The following is a 14,463-nucleotide window of genomic DNA, read 5'->3' as shown; positions in this document are numbered from 1 at the left end:
TATCCCTCCCACAGGCAAAGAAGTAAGGGCAGAGAGAACCAGATGCTGCTGCTGAGGTTCTGTGGGAAAACTGGGACTCTCTCTAGACCCTCCAATTTCACTGTCATACCCCGATGACAGTGGGTATCCAGAAAAGGAATAATAGGCCTAATTAAAATAGGTATCCTTTTCTATAATACTGGTTCACACACTTTTAATGTTGGATTTTTGTATACTGCTTAGAGATTTTTAAAATATTTAATTGGTTTAGGAATGCTTTTACATAAATTAAAACAAAGTATCTTTAAACACCTGCACCGGGTTCCTAATTCCCTGGCATTTTGAAAACCACACAAAATACAAAGTCAGTGCAGCACAGTCGATGTACCCACACATGCCATTTCCCACGAAAGACTCAGAGTACCAAAGAATTCAGCTGCCTCAACATGTTGTGATTTTTTAAAATTCCTAGAATGTTGAGATGCAGAGTTGAAAAGCTTTTACTTATCTGGTAATCAATTTACTCTGAGTGCAGCCATGCTAAGGAAGGCCTAAGCTTCGAGGGTGCAATGGGAGCCTGCCACCCCAAGCACCAAAGTAGTTATGGTGGATCATGCGTTGCTAGCTTACCCACCTCAATTCCCATGGTCATATAATACTCCCATTAAATGGTCCATTGCATTTTTAAGTCAAGTTTATTTTCCAGTTTCCTCTAAAATGAGAACAGGCAGTCAAGCTTGCTCCCATCCATTTGATCATACAATGGGATACAGTTTTACCTTGGTTTTCCAACAGTTTAGTTCTGCCAACGTTTCGGCTCCCGAACGCAGCAAACCTGGAAGTGAGTGTTCTGGTTTGTGAACTATTTTGGAAGCCAAACATCCAACGGGGCTTTTGATTGGCTTCAGGAAGCTCCTGCAGCCAATCAGAAGCCGCGCTTTGGTTTCTGAATATTTTGAAAGTCGAACAGACTTCTGGAACGGATTCTGTTCAACTTCCAAGGTACGATTGTACTTTTGAAAAAAGAAAACCCAACAACAGTTCAATGAACAGCAGTTGGGAATACAGGAAGCTGCCGTATACTGAGTCAGACTATTGGCCTATCTAGCTCAGGACTGTCTACTCTGACAGACAGTGGCTCTCTAGGATTTCAGAGAGATCTTCCAACTCAACCTGGGGATACTGGGGAACGAACCTAGTACTTTCTCCATGCAAAAATGATGCTCTCCTATTGAGTCACAGTCCTTCCCTTAGGAGAATTTTGTCTCTGCCATAGACTGCTCTATATACACACATACACATACTTTGGACCATATATGCTATGATAATACTGACGCTCCAGGGGACTAGAATGTATATATATGCTCAGAAAGCATAGGGGGGCATATTTTTCAACTGCCACATCTCTATTCCAATCCCTGTTTGTGAGACAGTATCTTCATTCTGGACCCATTTCACAACCTTAAGCAGGAGATTTTCAAGATGCTTCTTAGTTTCCCTTGCAGAACTTGAAATTGTCCCCTGCTGAAAATTCCCCAGCATAAATGAAAGTGGCAGCCTGATAGACGAAAAACAGCAAACTACTTTCCCTTACAGTTTATTTACATACTTCCCATTAGCACGGATGGCCTTAGTGCTGCAAGAATGTCAGTCTCTGTGTCATCATAGCACCTGACTTAGGACTCCAGCCAGAATGGCTGGAGACATGATCCAAGGAGAAGTCAGAGTGGAAGAGAAACAAAAAGTGACCCAAGTTTAATTTAGCTAGCTGGTTAAGTGAGGAGAAGGGATGTAAGGTGTAGATCACTTTTGGGATGTTCCAAGATGTTAGGTAACAGGATTAGGGCAGAAACAAGTGGGAACACCAAATTCTGCCTCTTCCAACCCCACCACAAGCCTCTCAACCACACAATTTCTGTAGAAGAGAGGCTGCTGGAAGGGGAGGAGTTCCAGCAGATAAGGAGTGGGAAAGAGGAAGCACGGAATGATGCAGAGGGGATATCAGTGGGAGCCAGTCCATAGGGGTTTCATTTTGCACTGGGTGGCTTGTAGGGCTCCAGTAGCAGACTTGAAAAGGTGTTGACTTTATCAGCCCCTCGCACTTCATGGGGCAAGAGTGGCAGCTTTACAATGTGAAAGTCTTCATAGAGGTCTTCCATCTGGAGGAGGAAAAGAAAGACAAATCAAAAGGAGCATCTAACAATTACAAGCTTCTCATTGGGAATCAAGATGGAAGAATCTCAGCAGCAGTTCCCTGCTTGGTTGGAAAGTGTGCTCTGTTGACTTTGGAGGACCCTCTTCGCAACAGCACTATGAAAAGTAATCCTCTTGCAGTCTAATGGCAATCTTAAACTAATTTTGAACAGCTTTACTGCTGGGCCCTTGGAAGACCTGGTACAAATTAACCATCCCTTGGTTTACTGAGTGAAGAAAGGAAGGACACATGGAAAAGGCACAAGTGGCAGAAAGAAAACCAGAGTACAGAGTACTGAAGAGGCAATAGGACAACTGGAGAGGGAAATGGAGGTTTTGGCCCAAGAAAAATGTGTAAAACATCCCCACAGCTTTTCAGGCTGAGTAATGAATGAAGAGATGGCAAGGGTGGAAGTCACAGAAAAAGGATACCATGGTTAGAAAGGGGTGGATGGATACAAAGGCTGCAAAGATTATTCAAGGGAAAGAAAAGGAGAGTGTAGAAAAAGCAAAATGGAATACAGAAGAAGCAGAAGCAACAAAATGGCAGAGAAAAGTGAAGCCTGTCTGTGGAGGCATTGGGGAAGGTCTGCATATTTTCCCTGGACAAAAACTACTCAGTTTACTAGTAAACATTCCCTTTCATTTTCAAAGAAGAATAATAGTGAGGTTGGACTGAACAGAGATAAAAGTTATAGAAGAGAAAAATTCCACATTTCCACCTGAAGGCCAGATGCCACAAAGAGCAGCACATATGGAGGAGACCCGCTTCCTGCCTTCTTCAGCAACCCAGTTGCTGGACCCATTTCTTAAACTGCCAGTGGCTACTGTTCACCTGGATATTTGCACCTCTCTAGAACAGCTAAACACTTGCCGTGGCAATGGAAAGGGGAATGCTGGGAGACAGGAATTCTGAAGCTGAAGGTAAAAGTAGAATAGCAAACTTCAACCATTCAGAAGTTTAAAGTAATATTGACCAAAGGGCTGGGGGTTATAAAGTTAGGTATGCAACTCAGAGTATATGGGGCAGGGCCGTAGCTCAGTGGCAAAGCTTCATATGTGCCATATATCTCAGGTTCAATCTCCAGCACCTTCAATTAAAAGGGTCAGGTAGCAGGTCATGAGAAAAGACCCCTCCCAGAGATCTTAACAGTCCATGTAGACAATATTAGGACCAGACAAGATGGACCAGTGGGCTAAATCAACATAAAGCAGATCCATGGGCTTAGATTGGTGCCTGGCTGCTGCCACTTCCCCAAAACGGACACTGAAAAATCTGAAGAGTCTCTAGCCATACCTGGTCAAGGTATTTGGACTGGATTTTGTGCCGGGCCTCACACATCTTGCAGGGCTTCTCTGGGTCAGGGAAGACTAACTGATTGACTATGATATTGTGGGTGTCGATCTTGCACTTGGCCAACTCCTGGATGAGCCGCTCTGTTTCATACAGGGACAGGAACTCGGCAATACAAACACAGATGAAGGTTGTTTGTTCCTGGGGAGGGGATAAAGTGCCATTAGTTAAAAGATGCAAATAAAATTGTAGGAGCTGGTCTCCCATCCCTGGGAGTTACCTGTGTGCTGCTGTCTCCCCCACAGTCCCTGTTTCCACCTTAAATTCTCAGCTTCTACATTCCTTCCACTACCATGATTTTTTTTTTAGAGGAATAAGGCCAGAGGGCAGCGCAACAAAAGCTGTTGCCCCTCAGGAAGCAATATGGCCACTTGTCCTCAGGTTAGCTGCCACCTGAACACCTGTTCACATAGTCCACACCATATGTCACGTCTATCTCTGGGTAAAGGGGACCAGCCATTGCAATCCCATCTTTTCCAGTTAAGTTCAGGAGGCACACAGATCACGTCTACAGAATCTGGAACTATCCTTTCACCAGCATGGTTGAGAAGAATGACTACTGTAGGGCACTTGGGCAGCTGGTAACTTCCTTGCTTATCTAGGATAGGCACAGAAAAAGGAGACACAGCACATATGCACCCTGCCTTATATCTTAGCTCATATAATAAAAAATAATAATAAATAATAGTAATAATAATAATAAATTTTTATTTGTACCCCGCCCTCCCCAGCCGGAGCAGGGCTCAGAGCAGCTAACATCATATAACATCATATAAATAATACAATATGCATAAAAACAAGCAATCAATTGATTAAAATGCATCCCAAAATTAATTCAAATAAATTAAAATTAAAATAAAAACTGGACAAATGACAATCCTCAGGTTAAAATTGAAAGTGGTTAATACTCGCCAGGACCAACTGTTTCCACTGATATTATAGGGACCTGTGAGCAGGCTGGGAAACCTCCTTCGTGCTTGTTCTTATACAAAGAGAAAATGAGTCAGGCTGAACCCTGACCAAAGGCCTGGTGGAACGGCTCCATCTTGCAGGCCCTGCGGAAGGATGTCAAATCTCGCAGGGCCCTGGTCTCTTGTGACAGAGTGTTCCACCAGATCGGAGCCACAGCCGAAAAAGCCCTGGCTCTAGTTGAGGCCAGCCTAACTTCTCTGTGGCCTGGGACCTTCAAGATGTTTTTATTTGAAGACCGTAAGTTTCTCTGTGGGGCATACCAGGAGAGGTGGTCCCGTAGGTACGAGGGTCCTAGGCCGTATAGGGCTTTAAGGGTTAAAACCAGCACCTTAAACCTGATCCTGTACTCCACTGGGAGCCAGTGCAGCTCCACCAGGAGCCAGAGAAAGGGGGAAAGCACCCAAAGAGGCTGCTAGCCCCCATATTCTTTCAGTTCCTCCACTTGCTAGAAGGACAGAAAGGAACGAAAAGTGACCAGAATATGTTTATGAGGCTGCCTCTTCTTCCAGCCTTAAGAGTTTTAGCTTAAAGGCAGGAGCAACCCATAGCACACAGGGAGGAATTCAACGCAGCTCTATGGCAAATGTTTTGCCAGCTCAAGCATTTCAGCCCACCAGACAGAACAATCCCCTCTCTCTTCACCCCATGTGCAATTCTGGGGCTGCAAAGGGGGGGGGAGCCCTGTTGAATTAGGGCAAATATTTGTTAGGGCTTCCACTTGTGGGACTTCTTAGCTGAATCCTGCCCCCAGTCTCCAGTAGAAGACTGGAAATTCACCTGGCCATTTAAGGCAATCACTCACTTGCGGTGACCAGCAAACTGGCTAGCTGCACGGTTAAATTATTTGTCTCTGCCCACCAGTGGCGTAGCGTGGGTTGTCAGCATCCGGGGCAAGGCAAGTAATTTGCACCCCCTAACCCGTGGATTTGCGCCCCCTAACCCGTGGATTTGCGCCCCCTAACCCCCAGATGTTGCGCCCGGTGCGGCCGGCCCCCCTGCACCCCCCACGCTACGCCACTGCTGCCCACCGATTGCTGCTAGACTTGGTCACAATACTTTGCCTAAGGAACACCCACACTCGCATAATTAATAGCAAAATGGACAATTAAATGCAGAAACCCAGCCTTTAACTACTCTAACATGCAAACAATACAAAGGACAAGGCTGACATGCCCACCTCAGTGCCCTACAAATAGCTCCCTAAAGTCATGTCCCATCTTTACAAGATACATTCCAAGCAATTAGAAACAGGGTGGGTGGCAGGCAAAAGTCCTGACAATTATAGCCACACCTGGATTTGCAAATAATGTTTTCAAAAGTTAAGGAACGCTTCTATTACTAGAGATGCCTGCTGGCCTATTCTATCCTTCAGTCAAAACATGAAGATCCAATGCAGCATTCCTGCATCAAATAACTCATCTGTTGTCGACAACTCCCTACCTGCCCATATGGCCAGTGGTGAAAGTTTGTTCAGCTAACAGTTGGGAGACAAAGCTTTATTATTATTATTCCTCTATGCTAGAAAAAAATGTGAGCTGATGGGACCCCGCTACCCCCACTTCTCATTTTGTCCCGATTTTTACTTCACTTCCTTTATTCAATGTTATAAAGTTTAATTTAAAAAAAATTACTCTGAGCAAGAGCCTAGTAAGAAAGTGTAATGTTCACAGGGGTATAACTTGAGCAGTTTACAACACAATGAGATTTGCAACATTTTGCAAGAGAAACACAATGTTCTTCTATGCCTTTAGGGCAAAAAGGGAGCCAGGAGGCATGCAATCCCCTCATTCCTGTTCCTTTACCATATCAGCTGTTATAGCAGCCGTGGAGCACAATGGTCACATAAGAATGCACAAGAACCAGTGTAGTAATAGCATGCAATAGCTTCCACTAGCTGAGATTCACAAGTTGAACAACTGTTTAATATTTATGTTTCTATCTCTTTAGGTTTCCCGCTCAAACTACAGCCAATACTTAGCAACCCAAAGTCAAAAAACACAGCACAAACCCTGCAAAAAAAGAAATACCACCAGGGTGACTGACTGGCTTAGACATATTAGTTGGTCTCCCAGGATCTGAATGAAGCACACTGTGGGCTTAATAAAGAATAAAAAAAGGTAAAGGTAAAGGTACCCCTGCCCGTACGGGCCAGTCTTGCCAGACTCGGGGTTGTGAGCCCATCTCACTCAAGAGGCCGGGGGCCAGCGCTGTCCGGAGACACTTCCGGGTCACGTGGCCAGCGTGACATCGCTGCTCTGGCGAACCAGAGCCGCACACGGAAACACCGTTTACCTTCCCGCTAGAAAGCGGTCCCTATTTATCTACTTGCACCCGGGGGTGCTTTCGAACTGCTAGGTTGGCAGGCGCTGGGACCGAGCAACGGGAGCGCACCCCGCCGCGGGGATTCGAACCGCCGACCTTTCGATCGGCAAGCCCTAGGCGCTGAGGCTTTTACCCGCAGCGCCACCCACGTCCCAATAAAGAATAATCTAATATGCTAATACAGTCGTACCTTGGAAGTCGAACGGAATCCGTTCCGGAAGTCCGTTTGACTTTCAAAATGTACTGGAATCAAGGTATGGCTTCCGATTGGCTGCAGGAAGCTCCGGCAGCCAATCAGAAGCCGTGACGGACGTTTGGGTTCCAAACTGGAACAATCATTTCTGGGTTTGCAGAGTTCGGGCACCAAAACATTCATCTCGCAAAGCATTCAACCTCCAGGGTACAACTGTACCAGAGTTGAACTCCTCACCCCACCAATTCCAAAAATCACTCAAGCCAGACTTGTCGGTGCTATGGAGGATTGTGCATGTGACATGCTCCTCCCCCCTCAGGTGGTCTTCCTGATCCAGCCCCAATCCAAGTTGGGTCAGAAAATCCCCATTTCAGGTCTCATTCTTTTCGGCACGTAGCAACTTCACTCTAACTGGAAGATTCTATTTTCAAACTGATCGCTGCTACAGTTGGAAAGATCAGGAAAAGTATCTGGATGCCCTGGCCTGGTTTGAACATTATATTAGAACAAACTATGGTTTAATCAAAATATGCAGCATGCATATTTATTGCTGCACACCTTCCCTGCTCCTGCTGCAAAATAAGCCAGAACCTAGGTTATTGTGACATCTGAACTTTGGAGGCAAGCAAACTACACGCCAAACAGACAATGACAGTAAATAAGGATTACCAAGCGATAACCCTGCTCTGCAAATAAAACTTAAGTTTACTACATTTGCTTGCAGTCATCCACGGACTCCCCCTACTGTCAAAATTGTATTACAAGCTCCTTGCAGGAAGAGCCAAGATTTGTGAGCTTGAGTGCTCGATCTTAAAGAGAGAGCATATGTGCTGTTGGAATAATGGAAACCTGGTTGAATGGAGACAACCAGCGAGATGTGGTTATCTTAGAATTCAAATTCTATAAGGAGGACAGGAAAGGGTATACTGGAAGTTGCCATGCTCTGCACATTAAAGAGGGCATAGAGTCCAAAAGCCGGAAATCGCCAAAGGAGCAGACTCTCCCACAGAATAGTTGTGGGTGGCAACACAGAGGCCCCTAGATTAATTTAGCACTAGAGACATACTACCATATATCATAATATCATTTACATCTTCAAATATGTAAAGGGCTGTCACATGGAAGATGGAGCAATGAATTCAAGTTACAAGAAAGGAGATTCCGACTAAACATCAGGAAGAACTTTCCATTGGAAGGTGGTGGACTCTCCTTCACTGGAGGTTTTAAAACAGAGGTTGGACAGTCATCTGTCATGGATGCTTTAGCAGAAATTCCTGCATTGCAGGACATTGGACTGGATGACTCAGGATCCCTTCCAGCTCTACAATTCTATGATTCTACAAATACAAAGGATGAGATTCTGTAGTAATGGGTGAACTCCGTTTGTTTGTTTGTTACCTTCTTGTCATGACTGGAACACAAATATGCCCAGCCTGTGCGAGAGAAACTGAAGTCACCCTATCATGGAACATAGTTTGTTGCTGACTTGCTGATCATGGCTTATTAGAGAGCAACAAACCATGACTCCTGGTTCAGATGTAAGAAGGAAGCCAAGTCTTCAATCTGATTATCATGCGCACAGAATGGAAGAAAGTCTGGCTTATCATTACATGCAAACATGGCCCCTGTCTAGATTTAAACAACATTCATTTTGACCTGACCTGACCTTGTTGCTGTTTCATGGAATGAACTAAGCAGAAATTGATCTCTAGCTACTTCCAAACATTAACCATTAATTTCAGTGTTCTTTTTCATTACTTGATAGAATATTATGCTATGGGAGAAGTCATCTTTATCCTGATCATTCTAATGAACTAATATCATCTGGAAGACTGCAACTATTGAATGGACTGAAAATGAATATTACATTTGAGAAGACAATTTAAAAAGTTTTGCAAAATTATAAAAAACAAGTATATAAATATAGTTAACTGAATTAATTAATGTTAAATCTAATGAAGCGATCACAAATGTAAGCATGTTTCATCTTACTATACATTCCAAATTCACCTTTGCTAAGGGTGAAGCATCACCCCCCCAAACCCCTCATCTTTGCAGAATACTTGCCGGATCCTTGAACTGCTCACTGACTGAGCGGATGACAGGGAGAGTCTCCTCTAGCTTGGAGGCCAGCTGGTCAGCATTCATGTCTCCCAGGCCAAGCATGTTGCACATCTAGTGAACAACAGAGAGGGAGTTGCAATGAGAGATTTCTATTAACAGACAACAAATCACCCCTACATGTCCTGCAAGCAACAGAGGGGGGGATAAGCAAAACCTGCTTTTCAGCTCAACTCAGAGTGACAAAGCCCAATACTCCAAGAGCAATAAGTGCTACTGTGTCCTGCAAGCAACCCAACAAATCAAATCGATTATTTCATGTTGCTCCTGAGTGTTACAAGAATAATACTGGGGTCCATGCAAAAGCTTGCAAAGTGCCACATGGTGGAAATTTTAAAAAAGATGTGTGGCATGGTCTTTTTTCCAGGAACACCTCATTTTTCTGGCTCCTCTCCCATTTTACCTGTGATATGAAGGGACTGATCTGGTTCTTTATCTGCATCAAGCGGCCTAGCCCCCGCTCCACGATGGTGGGGAAATTGAGCAACCGTAGTGTGTGCCCAGTGGGTGCTGTGTCAAACACTACCACGGAGAAATTCATCCCTTTCACCAACCTGTGCAGGCCAGAGAAATAACCATCAGCTGGAGCAGTTATAAATAGTCACCTCTTTCTTTATACTGACCTTCCCCAGCATACATATACACTCTAAGGTTCACTTAATGCTAGTGCTTTCTTTGCTCTGTGAACGAAAACTGTGTATGTGTAATCCATGTTGTGCAACAACAGATGTTATGGAACTGTGGTGCACAAATTTGTCCAGTGCAATAAATGATGCATAAATCACAAAAGGTTGAATCCAACATTAGCCATACTCAGATTAGAGTCATTGAAATAAATGGTCATGGCTAATTTAGGTGAGCCTACTTATTTAAACAACAACTGAAGTCAGCCCCGTACAGTATTCAAAACTCCCATTGTTCTAGGCACATTTTGCGACAGGGAATTTCATTAGGGTGAGCAGTTTCTGAGCTCTGGGCACAATACTACGCCTAAGATTTCAGATTAAAAGTACAGAGTAGAAGGAAAGGAGGACCTTTTTCTGCCTCCCCACTTCCAGCTACTCTTTGAATACTGGAGAAGAGACCCTCTTAAGAATATTAGAGGGATGGGCAGGGGAAGGACTAGATCATGTGAAAAATGAACATAATACTTTAGCTGCAGTTCATTCATTTTCAGATTTGTATTTCTGTTATTTAAAAAGTGTAGTATTATTATTATTTATTTTCTATACCGCCCTATACCCGAAGGTATCACACATTCTGTTGTTGTGCCCATAACCTAGGTTTAAGGTACCATTTAGCTCCCAGCTTTCGTATCTCTGTTTCTAACACTGGCCCTCTATAGTAAAGTATTTAATGTTTTATTACGCTTTTATATTTGTTGGAAGCCACCCAGAGTGGCTGGGGTAACCCAAGTCAGATGGACAGCATATAAATAAATAAAGTAAATTATTATTACTGGGAGCCTACTTAGTTGGATACAAACCACAAATAATATAATAACCTTGTGCAAAGCATACTCAGTTACTATGCTGGACTATCCTAATGGCTAAACCATTAGGATTGGGATACCTCTGGCTAACCCAAACTTCATAATGGTGAACACAGTAAAATACCTTTGAAGTCTGGTCTTCTGCTTCTCAACCCAAAAACCGCTTTGAGGTTTGTTTGTTTTTTAACCCACAATCAAGTGGTGTATAAATTTTATGAAATAGAAGAAGAAGAAGAAGAGTTTGGATTTGATATCCCGCCTTTCACTCCCCTTCAGGAGTCTCAAAGCGGCTCACATTCTCCTTTCCCTTCCTCCCCCACAACAAACACTCTGTGAGGTGAGTGGGGCTGAGAGACTTCAGAGAAGTGTGACTGGCCCAAGGTCACCCAGCAGATAAGCCTCCGACAGGCTTGAGAAGGTTAGAAGGCTTGATGATCCAGGCCACAGTTCTTACCGCATAACTTCTGCGTAGCTCATGGCCTCATCAATGCCAGGAAAGGCACTCATAGCCTCTTGCATCATCTTCTTGCCCATACTCAGCATGTTATCCTCCTCAAAGAATTCATCTGGAAGTTCAGCCACACCTAGGCTGGGATCAATCTCCTGAGAAATAAATAGAAGGATCAGCACCACTTTTCATAAAACAAAAGCAGAGTCATTCAGCCATTCGAAAAGAAACATGATGTTTAAAACAGAGCTAAAACTCCAGATTTGTAGAACAATTCTTTCAATGTCCAGTCAAAGAGGCTTTCAAACTAATGTTCATCATGTCAACTCACAGTTAAAAGTAACACCACAAATAACTGATTTCTTTGTAATTTGAGGCTATTTTTATGCTTGTCGTTGGGGAAAACATGGAGGAAAAAGAAAATAACCTCAAGATGTTTGAAAATGTAAATCCAGTAAAAGGCATACAATCAGCACTATTTGTTGTCAACATTGGACAATATAGGGTACTTCCCTAAATTTAGGGTACTTCCGGGTTTTGCCACTTGCGTATGCGGAGACACGCATAACGATGTCATGCACATGCACATGCGCAGAAGCGGCAAATCGCAACCCGCGCATGCGCAGACTTGCCGCTGCGGGTTGAGTTATTTTCATGTTGCGAATGGGCCTCCAGAACGGATCCAGTTCGCAACCAGAAATACCACTATGTAGTAATTGCATATAAAATCCTTTTTTAAAAAGGTCGGGGAGATTTCCCTGACATTTGTCTTCCCTGAAGATTATGATAAATGTTGGTTTGAAAAGAAACAAATAATTAGGGTGTTCTCATAGCCCAGTGTGAATTCCTGTGGACATTACAACTTCCCACACAGACTTAGTGCTAACCTGCAACTTACAGATACAAAGTGTCATATGCAGAGGGTTTTGTTTGGGAAGCATTTATTTGTATGTGTCAATGTATTGTCACATGTTATGCTGATCACAGGTTATTTGATAGAAAATATTTTTTCAACTGTTTCTACTAAAGGCTGCTATAAGTTTGATACTTGCCCATGAAACACTAGCTGTTTATGTATATTGCTGCTGATGGAATTTATTTCATTCATAATTTTATAGTCTAAGTTACAGATAAATTCTCGAGGTTACAAACCACTACATTAGTCACATCTCTTAAAACACAAAAGCAATTAAACAAAATACACCATCATCTCCTCACAGTCCAAGACACAGACATTTTGGAGGAAAACTTCAGTTGATTTACTTGCCTTATTGCTACATATCATAATCTATCCAGTGTGAAAGAGCAAGATCAGAAAAAAGAATGTTTTCACCTCCTGCCTGATGTTTTCCTATATGTAGTAAGAACCATATTTTTTTGCTCAATACTACCCAATCCCTTCAGAGGAACACTCACCATGGCAAAAAGGTTATCATAGCCCTTTACTTTGGTGGGGACTTTTGAAAATTTCTGGTCGAAAGCATCTGATATGTTATGAGCAGGATCGGTGGAGATGATGAGGACACTCTCCCGCACTTTGGACAGCTGCACAGCCAGGCTGCAGCTAGATTCAGGAAGTAAAGTAATGTGCAGTTATTAACACCACAAAAGGAAATACATACAAACATAGAACATAAGCTCTTCAGCTATCACAGTTTTAATACGTCTGTTTGGATTTGTCCACCCTAAGAGATTATGATCCAAAGACTTCCAACTTTGCTCCTCCATGGAGGTTCTTACTTGTCACAGACAAGCAGCTATTCAGAAGCAGCCAAATCAGCACATTAGCTTAGCAAAACAGCTCACTCCTGAGTAAGTGTGCACAGAATGAGAGCTTTAGCTATTTAACTTGTGATACCCCCTCTTTCAAGACAGGTTACCCCCCCCCAAAAAAAACAGGCCACATAATATATTAATGAGTTTATTATGAGTTATCACAAAGTAAATCTAGAATATATACTGAAAGCCCAGACTTTAAAAGACATCAAAATCCAACACACACACCAGCCAAATTTTAATAGCCTCTAATACTTGTGTTCTAAGTTCTGATCTACAATTGAAAAAATCTCCATGAAAAAAGGCATCGCACAATGGAAAACCTACCACTACAAGGTTATTCCACAACAGCAAGGCTACTATAATCAAGAAGGTATTGTTGGCAGAGTTGCACAAGGAAGTAGGCAAGCTACAATTTAAGTTAATCCAAGCCACTGAGGGGTTTACAAAATAAAGCTATGCTTGGAAGGCAGTGAGGGTTCAGTCCAAGTACTAGAACAATTACATTCTTCAGAATATGTCTGAAAATGCATTCTGCTCTAAATGAAGCTTTCAGTCATCAAGGACAACCACACATAAAAGCAGCTTCAAATACTTAGCCTTGAGATTATGAAGGCGTAAATGACGATTGTCAAAATATGAATATGAAAAAGGAAGGTATCCAACCCCTATGCTTCTACTCAGTTTCATTCAGTCACGCATCTGAAGCAGGGTGCCTCAAATCCCATATTTACATACAGTGGCATGAAGGTGCATACAATTCGCTTGCCTAATAAGGCACTATTCTCCATAGCTTAATGAGATGCGGACGTTCAACAGGTAGAGCTTTTGCCAGCAGGGGTTCAGCGGTACGAAAGCTGCGCTTGCTGGGTTTCTGCCTGTCACACAGCTCCTGAAAAGGCACAGCAGCAACTGCCAAGGAGAGAGAAAGGCGGAGGCAGCAATGTCTGCCATCCCTCCCAACGACATCTCCCCGACCAACTCACCTGCAGGTGGTCTTGCCAACGCCACCCTTCCCTCCGACGAAAATCCATTTCAGGCTCCGCTGCTCGATGATGTTGCTCAGTGTCGGCTCCAGCGGCTCCACGTCTGGTGCGTCCTCGAACTCATCCGCCTCAGCCGCCAAGCCAGACGCCGCCGCCGCCGCCGCCATCTTGAAACCAAAATCACGTGACAAGATGCAGAGCTACACCATCTTGTAGGGAGATTCAGATTGGTTGTCCCCGCTTAGCGCCTTCCCTCATTAACAGGAAGCAAGGCGCGCAAGTACTCTTCCCGACCTCCGCCTGCTCTTCAGATCCTTCAATCACACAAGGGGCTCAAACCGGTGCGTCACAAAAAGGTGGGGTAACACAGTAATCGCACCCCTTCCTACTTGGCTGATATGGTCTTGCCCACACTTGTCTTATCTCAGCCTATTGGCCGGCAGCTTCCTTTCTTGATTGGCTCCTGAACCCCTTTCTGAAGGAGCTCCCACCCACCCCAAACGCCCGCCTCCCGCTGTTTCTGATTGGTAAAATGTTCACTCCATCATCGATTTCCCCGAGGGCTGCGGCCCGTTGTCTTTTTTGATTGGCTCAGAAGGCCTGTCAGTAACCCGCTGGGCGGACGTG

At 43.8% G+C, this 14,463-nt stretch overlaps 1 protein-coding gene across 1 annotated transcript; it reads right to left on the bottom strand.

The window, feature by feature from the left end:
* Positions 1-223: 223 nt before the first annotated feature.
* Positions 224-14,269, bottom strand: GET3 (guided entry of tail-anchored proteins factor 3, ATPase). The gene is made up of 7 exons (XM_028717375.2): positions 13,837-14,269; positions 12,491-12,638; positions 11,081-11,229; positions 9,538-9,688; positions 9,081-9,188; positions 3,470-3,667; positions 224-2,138 (listed from the first exon to the last, which is right to left on the bottom strand). The coding sequence occupies exons 1-7, from the start codon at positions 14,001-14,003 to the stop codon at positions 2,007-2,009; spliced, it is 1,053 nt and encodes a 350-aa protein (XP_028573208.1). The 5' UTR covers positions 14,004-14,269; the 3' UTR covers positions 224-2,006.
* Between the last annotated feature and the right edge of the window lie 194 nt (positions 14,270-14,463).

This window comes from Podarcis muralis, chromosome 2, assembly GCF_964188315.1.
Source record: "Podarcis muralis chromosome 2, rPodMur119.hap1.1, whole genome shotgun sequence".
Taxonomy (NCBI): Eukaryota; Metazoa; Chordata; class Lepidosauria; order Squamata; family Lacertidae; genus Podarcis; species Podarcis muralis.
This window is presented reverse-complemented; position numbering and strand designations above follow the sequence as displayed.

Excerpts from the sequence above, each read along its gene's own strand:
- GET3 (XM_028717375.2), bottom strand. The coding sequence starts at position 14,003 with ATGGCGGCGGCGGCGGCGGCGTCTGGCTTGGCGGCTGAGGCGGATGAG. Across the intron at positions 9,189-9,537 it reads TCAGTCCCTTCATATCACAG|ATGTGCAACATGCTTGGCCT; the intron begins GTAAAATGGGAG and ends GTTGTTCACTAG. Across the intron at positions 2,139-3,469 it reads AGTCCAAATACCTTGACCAG|ATGGAAGACCTCTATGAAGA; the intron begins GTATGGCTAGAG and ends TTCCTCCTCCAG.